The sequence below is a fragment of the Micropterus dolomieu genome, linkage group LG19 (genome assembly GCF_021292245.1).
Source record: "Micropterus dolomieu isolate WLL.071019.BEF.003 ecotype Adirondacks linkage group LG19, ASM2129224v1, whole genome shotgun sequence".
In the NCBI taxonomy this organism is placed as follows: Eukaryota; Metazoa; Chordata; class Actinopteri; order Centrarchiformes; family Centrarchidae; genus Micropterus; species Micropterus dolomieu.
Window position 1 is genome coordinate 2,877,375 of NC_060168.1, and position 13,100 is coordinate 2,890,474.

At 43.4% G+C, this 13,100-nt stretch overlaps 2 protein-coding genes across 5 annotated transcripts in view; one reads left to right on the forward strand and one right to left on the reverse strand.

Moving 5' to 3' along the window:
- Positions 1-13,100, reverse strand: part of setd7 (SET domain containing 7, histone lysine methyltransferase) — a 519,573-nt gene that overhangs the window by 119,111 nt on the left and 387,362 nt on the right. The window lies entirely within an intron of this gene.
- On the forward strand, positions 2,420-12,796 carry elf2a (E74-like factor 2a (ets domain transcription factor)). Of its 3 annotated transcripts, none has more exons than XM_046031392.1 (9): positions 2,420-2,739; positions 4,230-4,313; positions 6,458-6,752; positions 8,093-8,200; positions 9,187-9,300; positions 9,924-10,007; positions 10,616-10,808; positions 10,908-11,162; positions 11,494-12,796. In XM_046031392.1, the coding sequence occupies exons 2-9, from the start codon at positions 4,239-4,241 to the stop codon at positions 12,062-12,064; spliced, it is 1,695 nt and encodes a 564-aa protein (XP_045887348.1). In that variant the 5' UTR covers positions 2,420-2,739; positions 4,230-4,238; the 3' UTR covers positions 12,065-12,796. The 3 variants fall into 3 exon arrangements, with proteins under 3 accessions (XP_045887348.1, XP_045887347.1, XP_045887346.1); XM_046031391.1 differs by having other exon boundaries at positions 2,420-2,598; positions 9,184-9,300; XM_046031390.1 differs by having other exon boundaries at positions 2,422-2,739; positions 9,184-9,300.

The following is a 13,100-nucleotide window of genomic DNA, read 5'->3' on the forward strand; positions in this document are numbered from 1 at the left end:
ATGTTTAAGATAAAAGTGCTTAACACCTTGAGATTGCTGGGCAGTGTGAGTGTGGTTACTTCCAGGTAAAAAAAAAAATTGTGGACCTTTTTTTTTGTTTTCACTTAACCAGAATAGAAAAAGTTTAATGTACACTGGTGTGAAAAAGTGTTTGCCCTATTCCTGATTTATTTATTTTTTGCATATTTGTCACACTGAAATGTTTAAGATCAAAAAAATATTAGACAAAGATAACGCAAGTAAACGGTACATGCAGTTTTTAAATTAATGTTTTCATTAATAAGGGGGAAAAAGTCCAAACCTACATGGTACTGATGTTTTTTTACAAGCAGCTTCCAATATGGGGCTTCTTTTCCAATCGTTATTCAAGACCATGACCTTTAACTTTGAGAGGATGACTCATCTTAGGTGAGTCAGATGGCATGCAAGCTACAAACATGCACAGTGGCATTATGTCGTAAAGGCAAACCTGTATGTTCGCCGACATACTGCGATCAGTATTCACTGTGTACTAAAACAACTCACTTTTCCATTACCAGCAGACTGTTCACACTAAAATACCTTCACTGTATCGATCACAACATTACTGGTCCAAGCTACCACTGAATGAAAATAGTTTATTACATATGTAAATCAATACGTTATCCTGTAAAGTTTACCTAAAGCAGCACTTAACTACAGAGAATTAATGTGAACAGTAGATAGACATGTTGCTGCAGTGGTCTGTGTGACTGTGGGGCCAGAGGGTCCCAGTGAGCCATAAATTTTTGTAAGGGCGTCACATACCGACGATTTGAGAAAGAGTGACAAAGCTATTAAAGTTATTTGAGTGTGCGTCTCTATGAGACGCTCGGGGGCGTCCTGTACAGACCGGAAGTGCTAGTTAGCTAGCGTTAGCTACGTTCGTGATAAAGGTGTTGACAGCCCCCCGAAGCCCCTACCCTTACCACAACCATCAGAAATGTTAGTACCTAAGTCACTGACTTTATGCATGTCGACCGGCTAACCCTACAGCTGCGCACATTGGCCGTGCTAACAGGTAGGGTTAGCCTCCCTTGTGTTGCTGCAACGTAGCAAACGGGGGGTTTCATACGGACGCCGCAGGGTACCTTTAGCTTTGTCACACTGTTATGACAGTTATGTAGCATTGAGATGAGAATGTGTTGAACTGCCATTATTTGATATCTACACAGCTGATATCTCGGCTGAATTCTCAGAAATAGCATGTGAAAATTGTAAAAATAATAACAATAAAAATAATAATTTTAATTAAAAAAAACTAGTGTGGTGCTAGAACCAGCTACCTCTCCGTAAACCATTGGACAGTCTGAAGAGACCCAATGCATTTTGGGGCAGATGAGCATGTCCAGTAAGCTCATGTAGCGTACGGCAGAAAATGTAATCCACGCAATGGCTTTGAGTAAGAGGCCGCTGACCGACCTGCTGCGGGAAGAGGATGAGCAGCTTGAAACCAGTAAGTTTCTACTATTCTGTAGTAACTTTTAGTAACAAGTTAAAGGCTAAGCTTGTGTACCATCAAATCAAGACAGTAGTAGTAGATCCGATCACATCGCTATAACCAATCCTGCTTCAGACTGATATTGGCACCACCAACTCAATTTACATACAGACACAGAAATAAATAAATGTATGAATATATGAATTGTATACATATATTTTAAAATAAATGTACACATAAAGAAATGTTTTTATTTATATATAAATTAATACATGTAGAAATAGCTTTTTTAATTACCAAAATGTATTTATGTTTTTAATTATTTATTGCTGCATTTATTTATTTATACTTATGTCATATCTTGTCCTTTATACTCCATTACAAGTAAAAGTCCGGCAAGTAAGTAAAATTGAATTAAATAAAATTGGCTTCAGTGAGTAGTGTTATATTATTATAGGACCTTGGTCCTTGATAAGTTTGTGTGTAAATCGTGTGACTTGTTTTAAAACCCTTTAAAACACCAAAGTCATACAATTACACCAACAAACAAAAACAACAAGTCATTCAACTATACAAATAAACAAATAAACAAAGGCAGCGGTAAACTCCCGTGTTCTTACATTACTGTTTTTATCAATGGATGTGGCGGGTTTAATGAGAGCGATACAGCGACTGTTTCTGGTTAATCAAAAAGGAACTTCTTTAAAAATGGGGGATTTAGGGATCCTTACCATAATGGACCAGTTTCAGAAATCTCTCGCACAGACACACTAACATGGGAAAATAGGGTACTGATAGAAACGAAAACAACCTCAACAAACATTTGACTACGGAATCAATTATGTTATTTAATTTTTTAATCGGTATGTCTGTTGGTGTTTTATCCCAGAACATATTTTCCAGAGTAAACGTTGATCAGGGCACGCTCAAACAGAAAGTAACGACGAGCCAGTTTGTCCTCGTGACGTCACGGCGGGCTGTGCTTTGACCCGCTGGATCCGTTCGTTGTAGCGAAGAGGCGGCGCGCCGGAAAGCTACAGGACAACAAGAAGCGAGCACTAATCAAAACGCAACTTCAGGGCCTGCATCCGCGTTCCCTTTTTACATTTCAACGCGGGACGTCGATAGGTATCCGCAAAGTGAGTTTTTAGGGACGCGGGACTTCCAGACACGTGTTTATGCAAGCGAAGTGAACGTTTTGGCCTCGTTAACTTGGCTAACGTTAGGCCCAGCTAGTGCTAGCTGTGGAGCTTACTTTTCGCTAGCAAAAGCAAAACAAGGTAAGGGGAAGAAACTCGTTGCATTAACATATCAGCAGGCTGTGATAGACCACGAGCCCCAATACAGGTGTCAGGATTTGCTCTATTGTCCAGTGAGTGACAGTGGACTCCTTTGACTTTACGTTAAAGACGTAACATTATATGTGTGTATGTTAGCTAGCTATCTGCTAACTGTTTCGAGCTCAATAACTAACCTCAGTTCTAGCCATGGCTAAGTTATTGGGTTGTGGGTGATCTCCCTTTTGAAATAATGCTTTGTTAATTGATTTATATGGCATTGAATATGTGGCGTTAATAACAAAGTGCATAATGTTAGCAGCAGCAGTAGTAGCTGAGTTGATTATGTCTTGTTAAATAAGTAACTTAGCAGAAGCATTAGCTAAGTAGTTAGCTGGACAGTTTGGAGCTGCAGACTCAGTTTGCACACAGACGTTCAGACCCGCTCATAAAGTAAACATCAGCCTGTGTGGTGAGCGTGCTTAGTGCCTGCCATCTCCTCAAACCAACCCGCAGTGTCACACTCTTTTTGTATACAGTTTAAGGTCACACTGGCAGTATTTCTGTTTTGAATCAACCTTAGTCGTGCTGGCATTTAGCCAACATCACGGTTTCCTTCTTTTCACCCGCAGTTGCATGTATTCAGGGAAACTCCTTCCAAAATCTACATTTAAGTGTTTATTTGAGTGTTCAGCAGTTTAGTTTTCGTACAACTCGTATATAAGTTCAAACTTTCTGAATGTGTTTCTCGATTGTCTTCGTCTCAGTCTTAACTCACCACAGTACACCACAGAAGCAGCATCATATGTTTTAATGTTATTGAAAAATCAAATTGAGTGTTATCTAATGAACGCCAGGTAGACAGGCGTGTAAGCTCTGCAATCGAGCAAACACTGTTAGTCCTAAATTTAATTCAAATCCAGCGTTTTGGTTATAGACCTGTGAGGCTTCAAACTCACAATAAGAATCATCAACAGTTCACAACTATTCTGGCCAATCAGTGGGAACACGTTTCCAAATAATAGCAAAGTCAGGAGAAGGAACATGAGGCAGACCCTCTAAATACCTCCTGTATAGTAGGGATGCAAAAATAACCCTTTTACATGCTGAAATCTGATGTTTTTAGCTAACTAAAGGCATTTTGTTAGAATTTCAGCATTTTCAACAAATGTATTTACGATGTTATTGAAATAAAACAGCCGTTGTTGTTGGATTTAGCATTAGAGAGGAGAGGAGGTAGAAGATTTTAGACTGGACTGTGACGAGGTGTGCTTTACTCACAACTCCACAACGTTACTAGGACCAAGTCATGAGGAGAGCGGCAGCCCATGGGGCTTTCACATGACCCCGCCTTCTGCACACACTCTCTCACACACACTCCAGACTTGCATATCACTGACATTACCAAATCATACTCAGAAATCCTTCAGCTCACTTATGTTAGCAATGCTTCTTCTTCTCCATCCTGACCCCCTGTGCTTTTGTTTTGGTAGGAATGAGTGATGACCTCTGTGGTAGTGTCAGATGGTGGAGGGAACATAGTGGAGTACGTCACCGTAGTAGAGGAGCCCCAGCAGGTAAGCCTGTTTATTCTCACAACTGCTGTCAAGGCAGTCAACAAAGCCCTGTGATGGAAACGTTGTAGAAACAGAAGAAGAACAGAGTAGAGTGAATTCATCTCAGCTCTGTGGTGGACCTGGGCTAAAGGGAGTCCATGAAGGCAGATTTGCAACAGTCATCTTACCGCTACTGAGCAGAGAGATCAAAATAGTTACTTATATAGACTGTAATATATGTTATACAGTAGGAAATATGTAATAATCTATTCTCAATAGAATATGTAACTTTTGCTGCTTTGCAGATGTAAATTGATTAATGATTGTATGGAGGGGGGCTGTTCTGCGCTCTGGTGATCAGACAGACGGGGGAGACGGCGCTCTGCGAGTAAACAGCAGGTGCTTTATGGAGAGTAACCATGGCAACGGCTTCTGTGCGCTACACAGCTGTAGCCTATTTAACTTAAGTTAAAATTATAGGCTACATAACTTGACCTGATAGGCCTTCATCTAGTTTTCTCTTCAACTTCGGTGGCGGGTTTGTGCATGAGTCAACCTTCACCTCACTCTAACAGGGACACTTGCTACTGAACAGACAGACTGTTTCTGCTGCTCCCTGATAAAACAAAAATGTTTCTGCTGATACCTGTTCAGTAGAAAACAAGAAAACAGATTTATATATGTTAACCTGTTGCTCAGAAGCTGCCTGTTATGATGTTCTGATCGTGGCTCTGGACTCTTTACATTTATTCATTTAGCTGACGCTTTTATCTAAAGCGACTTACAATTGCTATACATGTCAGAGGTCGCACGCCTCTGGAGGAACGAGGGGTTAAGTGTCTTGCTCAGGACACAATGGTGGATGTCTCACAGTGGGAATTGAACCCGTGTCTCCCACACCAAAGGCAGGCATCTTATCTATGCACCATCACCACCCCTAACTTGTTTTAACAAGTTAGATAAAAGGTAACGCCCTGGCAGTGGCAAACAGCTTTGGTTTTATATTTGATTTGATTACTTTAATGTTTAAGTTGCGATTTACAAGAAATATTTTATTGCTGCTGTGTAAAGGGAATACTGCTGGGGAAAAAGCAACTTATTTGTTGAAAGTGTTTGCAAAACACGTTATTGCAGTTTTGTGTATATAGCAGTACATTTAAATTAAAAGTGTGCAATACACTACTTTAGAATTCATTATTCAATTTTGTGCGACACACTGCGATTAATGGCAGAAAATCATGCGATTAATAGTTTTGTGTATTTTCTGCTGTCAGGACAGGTGGTAATAAAATGTTATTAATGTGTCTTCAGCAAGCACACGTAATCTAAGGCTGGCCGTTAATTCTATTTATAGTTACTTCATTTGCCCTGGAATCATATCTGGGGAGCAGTACACCAGTTTGATAGTATACTATGGTATGAAAATATAATAATTATAATTGTGGAGAAATCTCATACAGTTTCAACCCTAATTGATCATAATATAACAGTGTGTGTGAACATATGTAGAATGTGGTGTTAACTTTGCAAAGGCTGTTCAGCAATTCTACTTCTGTTGGGAGCACACGATGTGAGCAGTCTGAGGCAGTAGGAAAGGAAATACTGATCCCACACAAAGACACTGTCCACAAAAACACAGCCAGCATGCTGAGAAAACGACCAGAGGTGGAGGGTGGAAAGGCAGAGGAGGGGTTTCTGTAAGATCCAGTGCAAACTGTTGTCAGTGGGAAGTAGCTCAAGTTGTTAGACTAGATTGAAACATGTTTTTCAAGCCTCTATCAGAACATCAATCTGCATTAGAATTATTACATATATTATTATCATGAGACAATGAAATAAACTCACTCTTGTAAACTCAAAAAACCGAGTCAAATGAAATAATTTAGAACGGGGGGGGGGGGGGGGGGGGGGGTCCTTCAGTCAAACAGTGGGGATCAGTGGTCTTAGTGCATCTTAGTGGCAGTACAATAGCATTCAGTTGCCTGTATACAGTGCACATGTTTTATTTCATACTTTAAGAAAAGGAATGAAATCAGTGGGGGAACAACATGGGTCCCTCTTTCTTTGTTCTGTCCATCATTTCTATCAGGTTTACCAAGTTTGTTGCCGTGATCTCCGAACACAGTGGCATCACTAAACTTTTTCTCGTCTGTTCAAACTGTTAGTGTGAGCAGCAGCCCGCTGAGGAGGAGGAGGAGGAGGAGGAAGAAGTGGTTCAGCAGGAAGTCGAGGCGGTCATTGTTGAGGGCGGAGAGGAGTTGGAGGAAGATGTGGAGGAGGAGGAGGAGGATGGTGTGGTGCTGCAGGAGGAAGGCTGTCCGGCGGTGATCGTGGAGGAGGTGCCCAGCGCCCAGGTGGAGGAGTGCTACTCGGCGCAGGTCCTGGTCTATGATGACGAGACGTACCTGATGCAGGACGTGGCAGAGGAGCAGGAGGTGGTCACAGAGGTGGCAGAGACTGGTGAGAACGTTAAATCTACCTTGGGGGTTGTGTGGATTTGCTCTGATGTTTCTACATAAAACAGGCTGTTTTTGACATCGCAAAGGCTGTTAGTAATTCCACTTCTGTTTGGAGCACACGATTAATTTCCCCTCCCTCTCCACTTATTAATACCAAGCTTCGCCCTGGTCACGTGTGCTGCACCCATTTAGGGATGTGGTGCTAATATCAACAGGTGAAAACTGAGCTAGAAATCAAAACCTCTGCTGGAGCTCCTTCTGTTGATTGTTCCTTCACCTCACTGCGTCAACGTGCGACATAGACCTCGCAGTCTTGCCTGTTATGTCAGGGTTGGGGGACCGGAGAATTCAGCCGAGCTGAACTTTCAAACATACGAGCTGTTTTAACACGCAGCATGTCTTTTGTTAGAAATCACTTGCATTAACCTCCTATGCCATCAAGAATCTGTGTTGTGATTATCTGTAGGGCTGCACTGAACGATTAAAACAGAAAACACGGAATCTGGGAAGAATTAAATCGGATTTCATACTTCCTGAAGTTGGTGATTAATTAAGAAAGCTGCATTTCCACCAAAAGTACCCGGGACTTTTAAGTCCCCAGATCTCTTTTCAGGGAACTAAATGGTTCCTTCAGCGCATTGTTGTCTGCGTTTCCACCGTGGTCTAAAGACCTTCGAAGATTAGGCAAATTAACCAGCTGACGTAGGCTGTAGGCCGTACAAAGAGAGGCACAGGCAGCAAAATTTAGAAACCACTATCAAAGAGCAAAATTTATAAACGAACGTCAGATTTGATGGAATATAATCCTGAGTTTAGCGCCACCCACAGGATGATTCAGCCAGAGCTCTCTGCAGTGATGTGGAGCAACTTGCACAGAAATCCTGTTGTCTGTTAAGATTTCATTGAACTTATTTTTTTTCTTGGTTGTTGAGTGCAGCTTAATTTAAGTTCCATGTAAAAATCCAAATATATCTTCCTTCTACTTTGTGAAATTTGCTTTGTGTCTTTCATTTTTTGTCCGCTCTTAGTGGCACCTGAGCATTAGAGAGGCTCTCTCTGTGTATGACAGCAGTACATTGCCCTCTGCTGGCAGGAACTATTTAGACCAGATTACTGGAAACAGGAAGGGAGGAACAGACGGCCTCTCAAACCTCAAACAAGGAAGTTAACATTTCAAAACAGTTGAGGTTGCAGCGCTGTACTGTAATTCCCCCCCCCCACACAGAAACCGATCTTTGTGTTGTTATTTGACGCCTCAGGTCTTACTGTCTGTCCTCAGTGAGCATGTGCTGTTTGCAGAGGTCTGTGCAGTGACAGCTTTCTCTCTGCTCCTCTTCTCAGTGGAGATGTCGGGTCACGACATGGTGTGTTTCGACAAAACGTTTGAAGCAGCCGAAGCTCTTCTGCACATGGAGTCTCCTGGAGGACTGCACAACGAACGCAGCACAGGTAACACACTGTCAGGACTTCCTGCTCTGTCTGATAGACACAGCAGTCGAGGAGGCGTATGGAGGCTGAACTGCAAGCAGAACTAAACAAACGATTGCAAATAAATAGTTTTTATTTAACGTAATTTGAAAAAATTCAAAGGTGCTGGTAGATTAATTGATAACAGCTACATGGTTGGCCAGTTATTGTAATAACGACTGCTGGTGAGACATTGTCTGTCTAGAGACTGCTGACTGTTGTGCACTGTAGCTGCTTAAGCTAACATTACCATTAGTTCCGCAGCCTGGTGGGACAGACTGCATCACAGCGCTCAGCCCCAGAGGTATCAAATCCTGTACAGTTAGGATGTAACATGCACAGCTTTACCTGGGAGATTCCAACAGCTTTGTTCACCAGCAGTTTGTCATTTACACTCCACATGTACAGTACAAGCTACCTGCTAGATACCTGTGTGACACTGATGTGAGGTGTAGATTGTTTATGTAGGAAAAAAAGACATGCAATGTTTTTTCAACAGCAAACTGGCTTGAACGTTTACCTGTGTGTGTAAACAAGCCTGACCGATAAATCACCGAGCTAATTGCAGATAAGTGAGAATTAAAAAAACGGAAGACGATGGATCCTTCTATCATGTTCTGAGTGCTGTTGTTGCCTAGTTTGTCCACCAGTGGGCGCTCTGCAACAATAACAATAATATTAAAATGCATTATACCATGTTATCTAGGTAAGGTTTCACAACTACACTTAACTAATGTTTGTAATAATAATATTTGTTGATGTTATGTGTTTCTGATGGGATCTAATTAAAAAAAAAAAATATATATATATATATAATATATATTTCTATTTTCTTTTTATTATTATTTTTTATTTATGTGTATTTATATATATATATATGTATATGCCCGGCTGGCGTCTGTGTATCCCCAATGACCTCATGACCCAGCAGAATAGTGTAAATGCTGTGTTTGGTTTGGCCCCAGCAGAGGACGTGATGATGGAGACGGTGGTGGAGGTGTCGACAGAGTGTGGACCCATAGAGGAGGAGTCCTTCCCCATCCCTCCCGAATGTGAACCCGCTGCCAAGAAGAAGAGGGGAGGTCAGTGTCGCTACAGAGCGCCTGTAACAATTCTTATTGCTGGAGGCTACATAGATTCTGTATTTCTGTACAGTGCTGCCAGATGGGGCCAGGAGTTGGGCTGTTTAAGTATGTGTTCTAGCTTGTGAACACATGACTTGTTGTTTTTATTATGTCATATATGTCCTTTTAATTTCCGTGTACAAATGAAATGCTTGTAATTATACAGAAGGGAGGTGTTTCTCAGGTTGCCTATTTGTTAATTTCTACAAAGCAGTGAATGAAGACACAAAAGGCAAACATGATTCTGATGTCGTATTAACAGTGTTTTCCTGCCATCATAAGGTGGTGAGGCTCAAACATGTTGGTGCTGCGCCATGAATGTAAAATTAAAAACTTTTTTTTCGTATCACCTCCGTCGAGGTTCCAAGCGAGCTGAGGCGATACTAAAATGTGACGTGAAAACAAACGGCTTTTGATATGGACTTACCAGACCATGTGTCTGACCGCAATGAAACCTGTTGAGTGCTGAAATTTGTTTACAAGGAATATGATGAGGCTCCCATTGACCTGCTCACATGGAATTCTCAAAATTCACCTGGGGATTGAGATTGACATGTTATTTTGTGTGTGTGTGTGCGCAGGCGGACGTAAACCCAAAATACACCAACCTGCTTCCAACGGCTCCTTTGACCTGGGAATCAAGAAGAGGCCGAGGGAGGGCAAAGGTTTGTCTGAAGCCCGAGTTGTGCTTAATATATTGATTCCATCTGGACATCTCTGTTCTGTGAGAAAACCTAAATATTGGTAGCAGATTAATCCCACCCTGTTACACGTGGGCTGTTCTAAAAAATCAGAATGCATCTCAGAACAACTCAGAACTTTCAGAACATGGCCCAAATGTTTTGCTGTTTTTCTCCATCTTCTTCTGCACATACCAGTCATATAACGTACATCATGCATTATCTTGTTGTAATTAACCCAAGCAGAACCTCCATGTCTGAAAAGTGAAGCCAATGCGGAAGTGCCTTAAACCTTCATTCTTTCTAACAGCCATCAGGGGGGGCTCCACTGGTTTCAAAAACAAGTCCGACCCTACTTCTCAGCTGATTTATTACCTGAGCAGAAAACTTTCCTAATGAGTTTATGGTCTTTTCAGCACAGCAAGATGTTCATTTAGAGGAAAATAGACCAGAAAGCAGGGGAGGCTTTAAGGCAGGGGGTTTTAAGAGATTGATTGATTGATTGATTGATTGATTATGGAAGGCATAATTAATAGGGTTAATTGTATGACAGAGCTCGATGATGTCATGACGCTGTGCTGTGTGTCCTCAAGGCAACACCACCTATCTGTGGGAGTTCCTGCTGGAGCTGCTGCAGGATAAAAACACCTGTCCCCGGTATATCAAGTGGATGCAGAGGGAGAAGGGCATCTTCAAACTGGTCGACTCCAAGGCCGTGTCCAAACTGTGGGGGAAACACAAGAACAAGCCCGACATGAACTACGAGACCATGGGCCGAGCCCTGAGGTCAGCCTGTCCTCCACAAACACGGAGCCCTTAAAAGTCCTGAAAATAGACTCTTATAATATAACACAGCTTTGATATTCCCTGTGTGTGTGTGTGTAGGTATTACTACCAGCGCGGCATCCTGGCGAAAGTGGAGGGTCAGCGACTGGCCTACCAGTTTAAAGACATGCCCAAGAACATCCGGGTGATCGAGGACGAGGACGACGGCGAGGAAGTGGAGGACAGCGAAGGCTTGGTCTCTGGCCAGCACCCGGCTCACCAGCAGGCCCCCGGCAGCCTGGGCATCAGCTCTCCTGCTGCCACCCAGCCTCAGCAGACCTACGTCACTGTCATCCCCAGCAACACAGCCACCAGGTCTCTATTCACTGTTTCTCACAACTTGGTATTTATTTATACATGATAAAGATGTCTTGAGTGAGCTTAGAGACTTGCTTTGTTCTTCAAACATGGCTGCACCCAGCCAAGCTAACGGGAAGTCAGACCGCGCCTACGTCGACAGTGACTATATTGGGTTCACCCTGAAAGGTTTGGGTCATGATCCCACTAACTAACCTTGTTATGCAAATGTGTTTGCAACTGAAAATGTTTTTTGAATTGAGTGCGGTCAGATGAATGTGCATGAGAAAAAAGATACTGTGCACAGCGGGGGTGTCATCACTCCTCCTCCCTGTGCTTTCTCCTGCAGGCCCATCCGAGCCATGCCAGTGGTCATGACCAACTCACTCGGTCAGGTGACATTGAACTATCCTACCACCACCACAGGAGTCCCAGTATCCGTAGCCAACGCCTCCGCCGGCGCTCCCCCCAAACTGGTCATCCAGGCTCTGCCCACCATGCTGCCCGCCGGCTCCAAAGCAGGAGAGAAGATCACCATCATCACCATCCCGGCCAACCAGCTGGCCACGCTCATGCAGGCCAACTCGTCAGGCCAGATCACGCAGCTCATCCAGGCTAAACCTGTTACTACACAGTTAGCGCAGACCGCGGCTAAACTGGCCACCACCGCCCCCACGATCCAGCTAACGGCAGCCCGGCCGACACCACAGCTCATCCTGGCTAAACCGGCGGCAGTGGCCCAGCAGCTGCCCCAGCTCTCTGTCCAGGTCGGCCAGCCTCACCCTGCCCCGCCCAAAACCCCCACCAAGACCCCGACGCCCTCCAGCAGTCTGCCCGAAGCAGCGCAACCAGAGGCAGCAGCTGAGGCTCCGCCCCCCTCAAGCCCGCCAGCATCAGCAGCAGAAACCCCATCATCCTGAGAGCTCCGCCCTGAGCCAGGGCCAACACGGAGGGTGGGTACAGGAAGTGACTGTGGACACTGCTGAGGAGGTGCAGGACACATCCCACACCCCCCCCCCACCACAGAGCAGAGCTGCTCTGTGATTGGCTCGGACTGTCAGCGTGATGTTGGTCTCCAGGGAGACACCTGCTCTTACTATGGCGCTGCTGAAGCCTCGCAAAGGATTAAAGGGACTGTTCTAGACACACACACACACACACACACACACACACACACACACACACACACACACACACACACACACACACACACACAGATCCTTCAGAGCTCAGAAGACATGGGCAGCCTTAGATTGTAAATGGAAAAACTCCTTTTTGTAATCAAATGTAATATAAAAAGCCAGGCAAGACTTTGTTGTAAACAGAAATGTAAAAAGCATTTTTTGATACTGCATGTATCGGCACAGGCGGACTTTGAATTCCTCGTCTGTTTCAGTGGAAAGGTTTGTCTGCAGAGTGCCGTTTCTCCACAGCACTGTCACGTTCGTCAACACTTGTTGTCTTTTGTTTTGTTTTTTTTACCGTTCATAAAAAGGGAGTGAAAGGGTGTCTGCGTCGAGATAAGAGAACTAGATGGTGTGCTCCACATCTGAAGTATATTATACTATTTTCTTTCTTGTACTATCAGTGTATTGAAGTAGATTTTACTGAAATATGTATTATAAAAAACAAAAAACAAATGTGAGTTACAACGGTCTGAAGTTGTGTTATTCAGCCATCTGGAATAACAGTAAGTAAGTGCTACATAAGTGTTTGACACGTGTAGCACCTTGGGAAAGAAATGCTGAAGCTGCACGAGTACACCGTGCAGTGTGTGCTGTTAGTGTGTCTGGCTGGGACATGATTATTGCTTCTCACTTCTTAAAGGAGACCTATTATACTGCATTTCCAGCCCTATATTTTCTATCTTATACTGGCACTTCATGCAGGCCCTCATTTCAGCCTCTCTGAAACGAGCTGTATATGCTCCTGTCTCTTTAAGCCCCACCTCCCCAA

Bases quoted from the DNA above. Each gene is read 5' to 3' on its own strand.
- elf2a (XM_046031391.1), top strand. From the start codon at position 4,239: ATGACCTCTGTGGTAGTGTCAGATGGTGGAGGGAACATAGTGGAGTAC. The intron at 8,201-9,183 runs GTAACACACTGT...GTTTGGCCCCAG, and splicing joins GCACAACGAACGCAGCACAG to CAGAGGACGTGATGATGGAG. The intron at 11,163-11,493 runs GTCTCTATTCAC...TTTCTCCTGCAG, and splicing joins CCCAGCAACACAGCCACCAG to GCCCATCCGAGCCATGCCAG.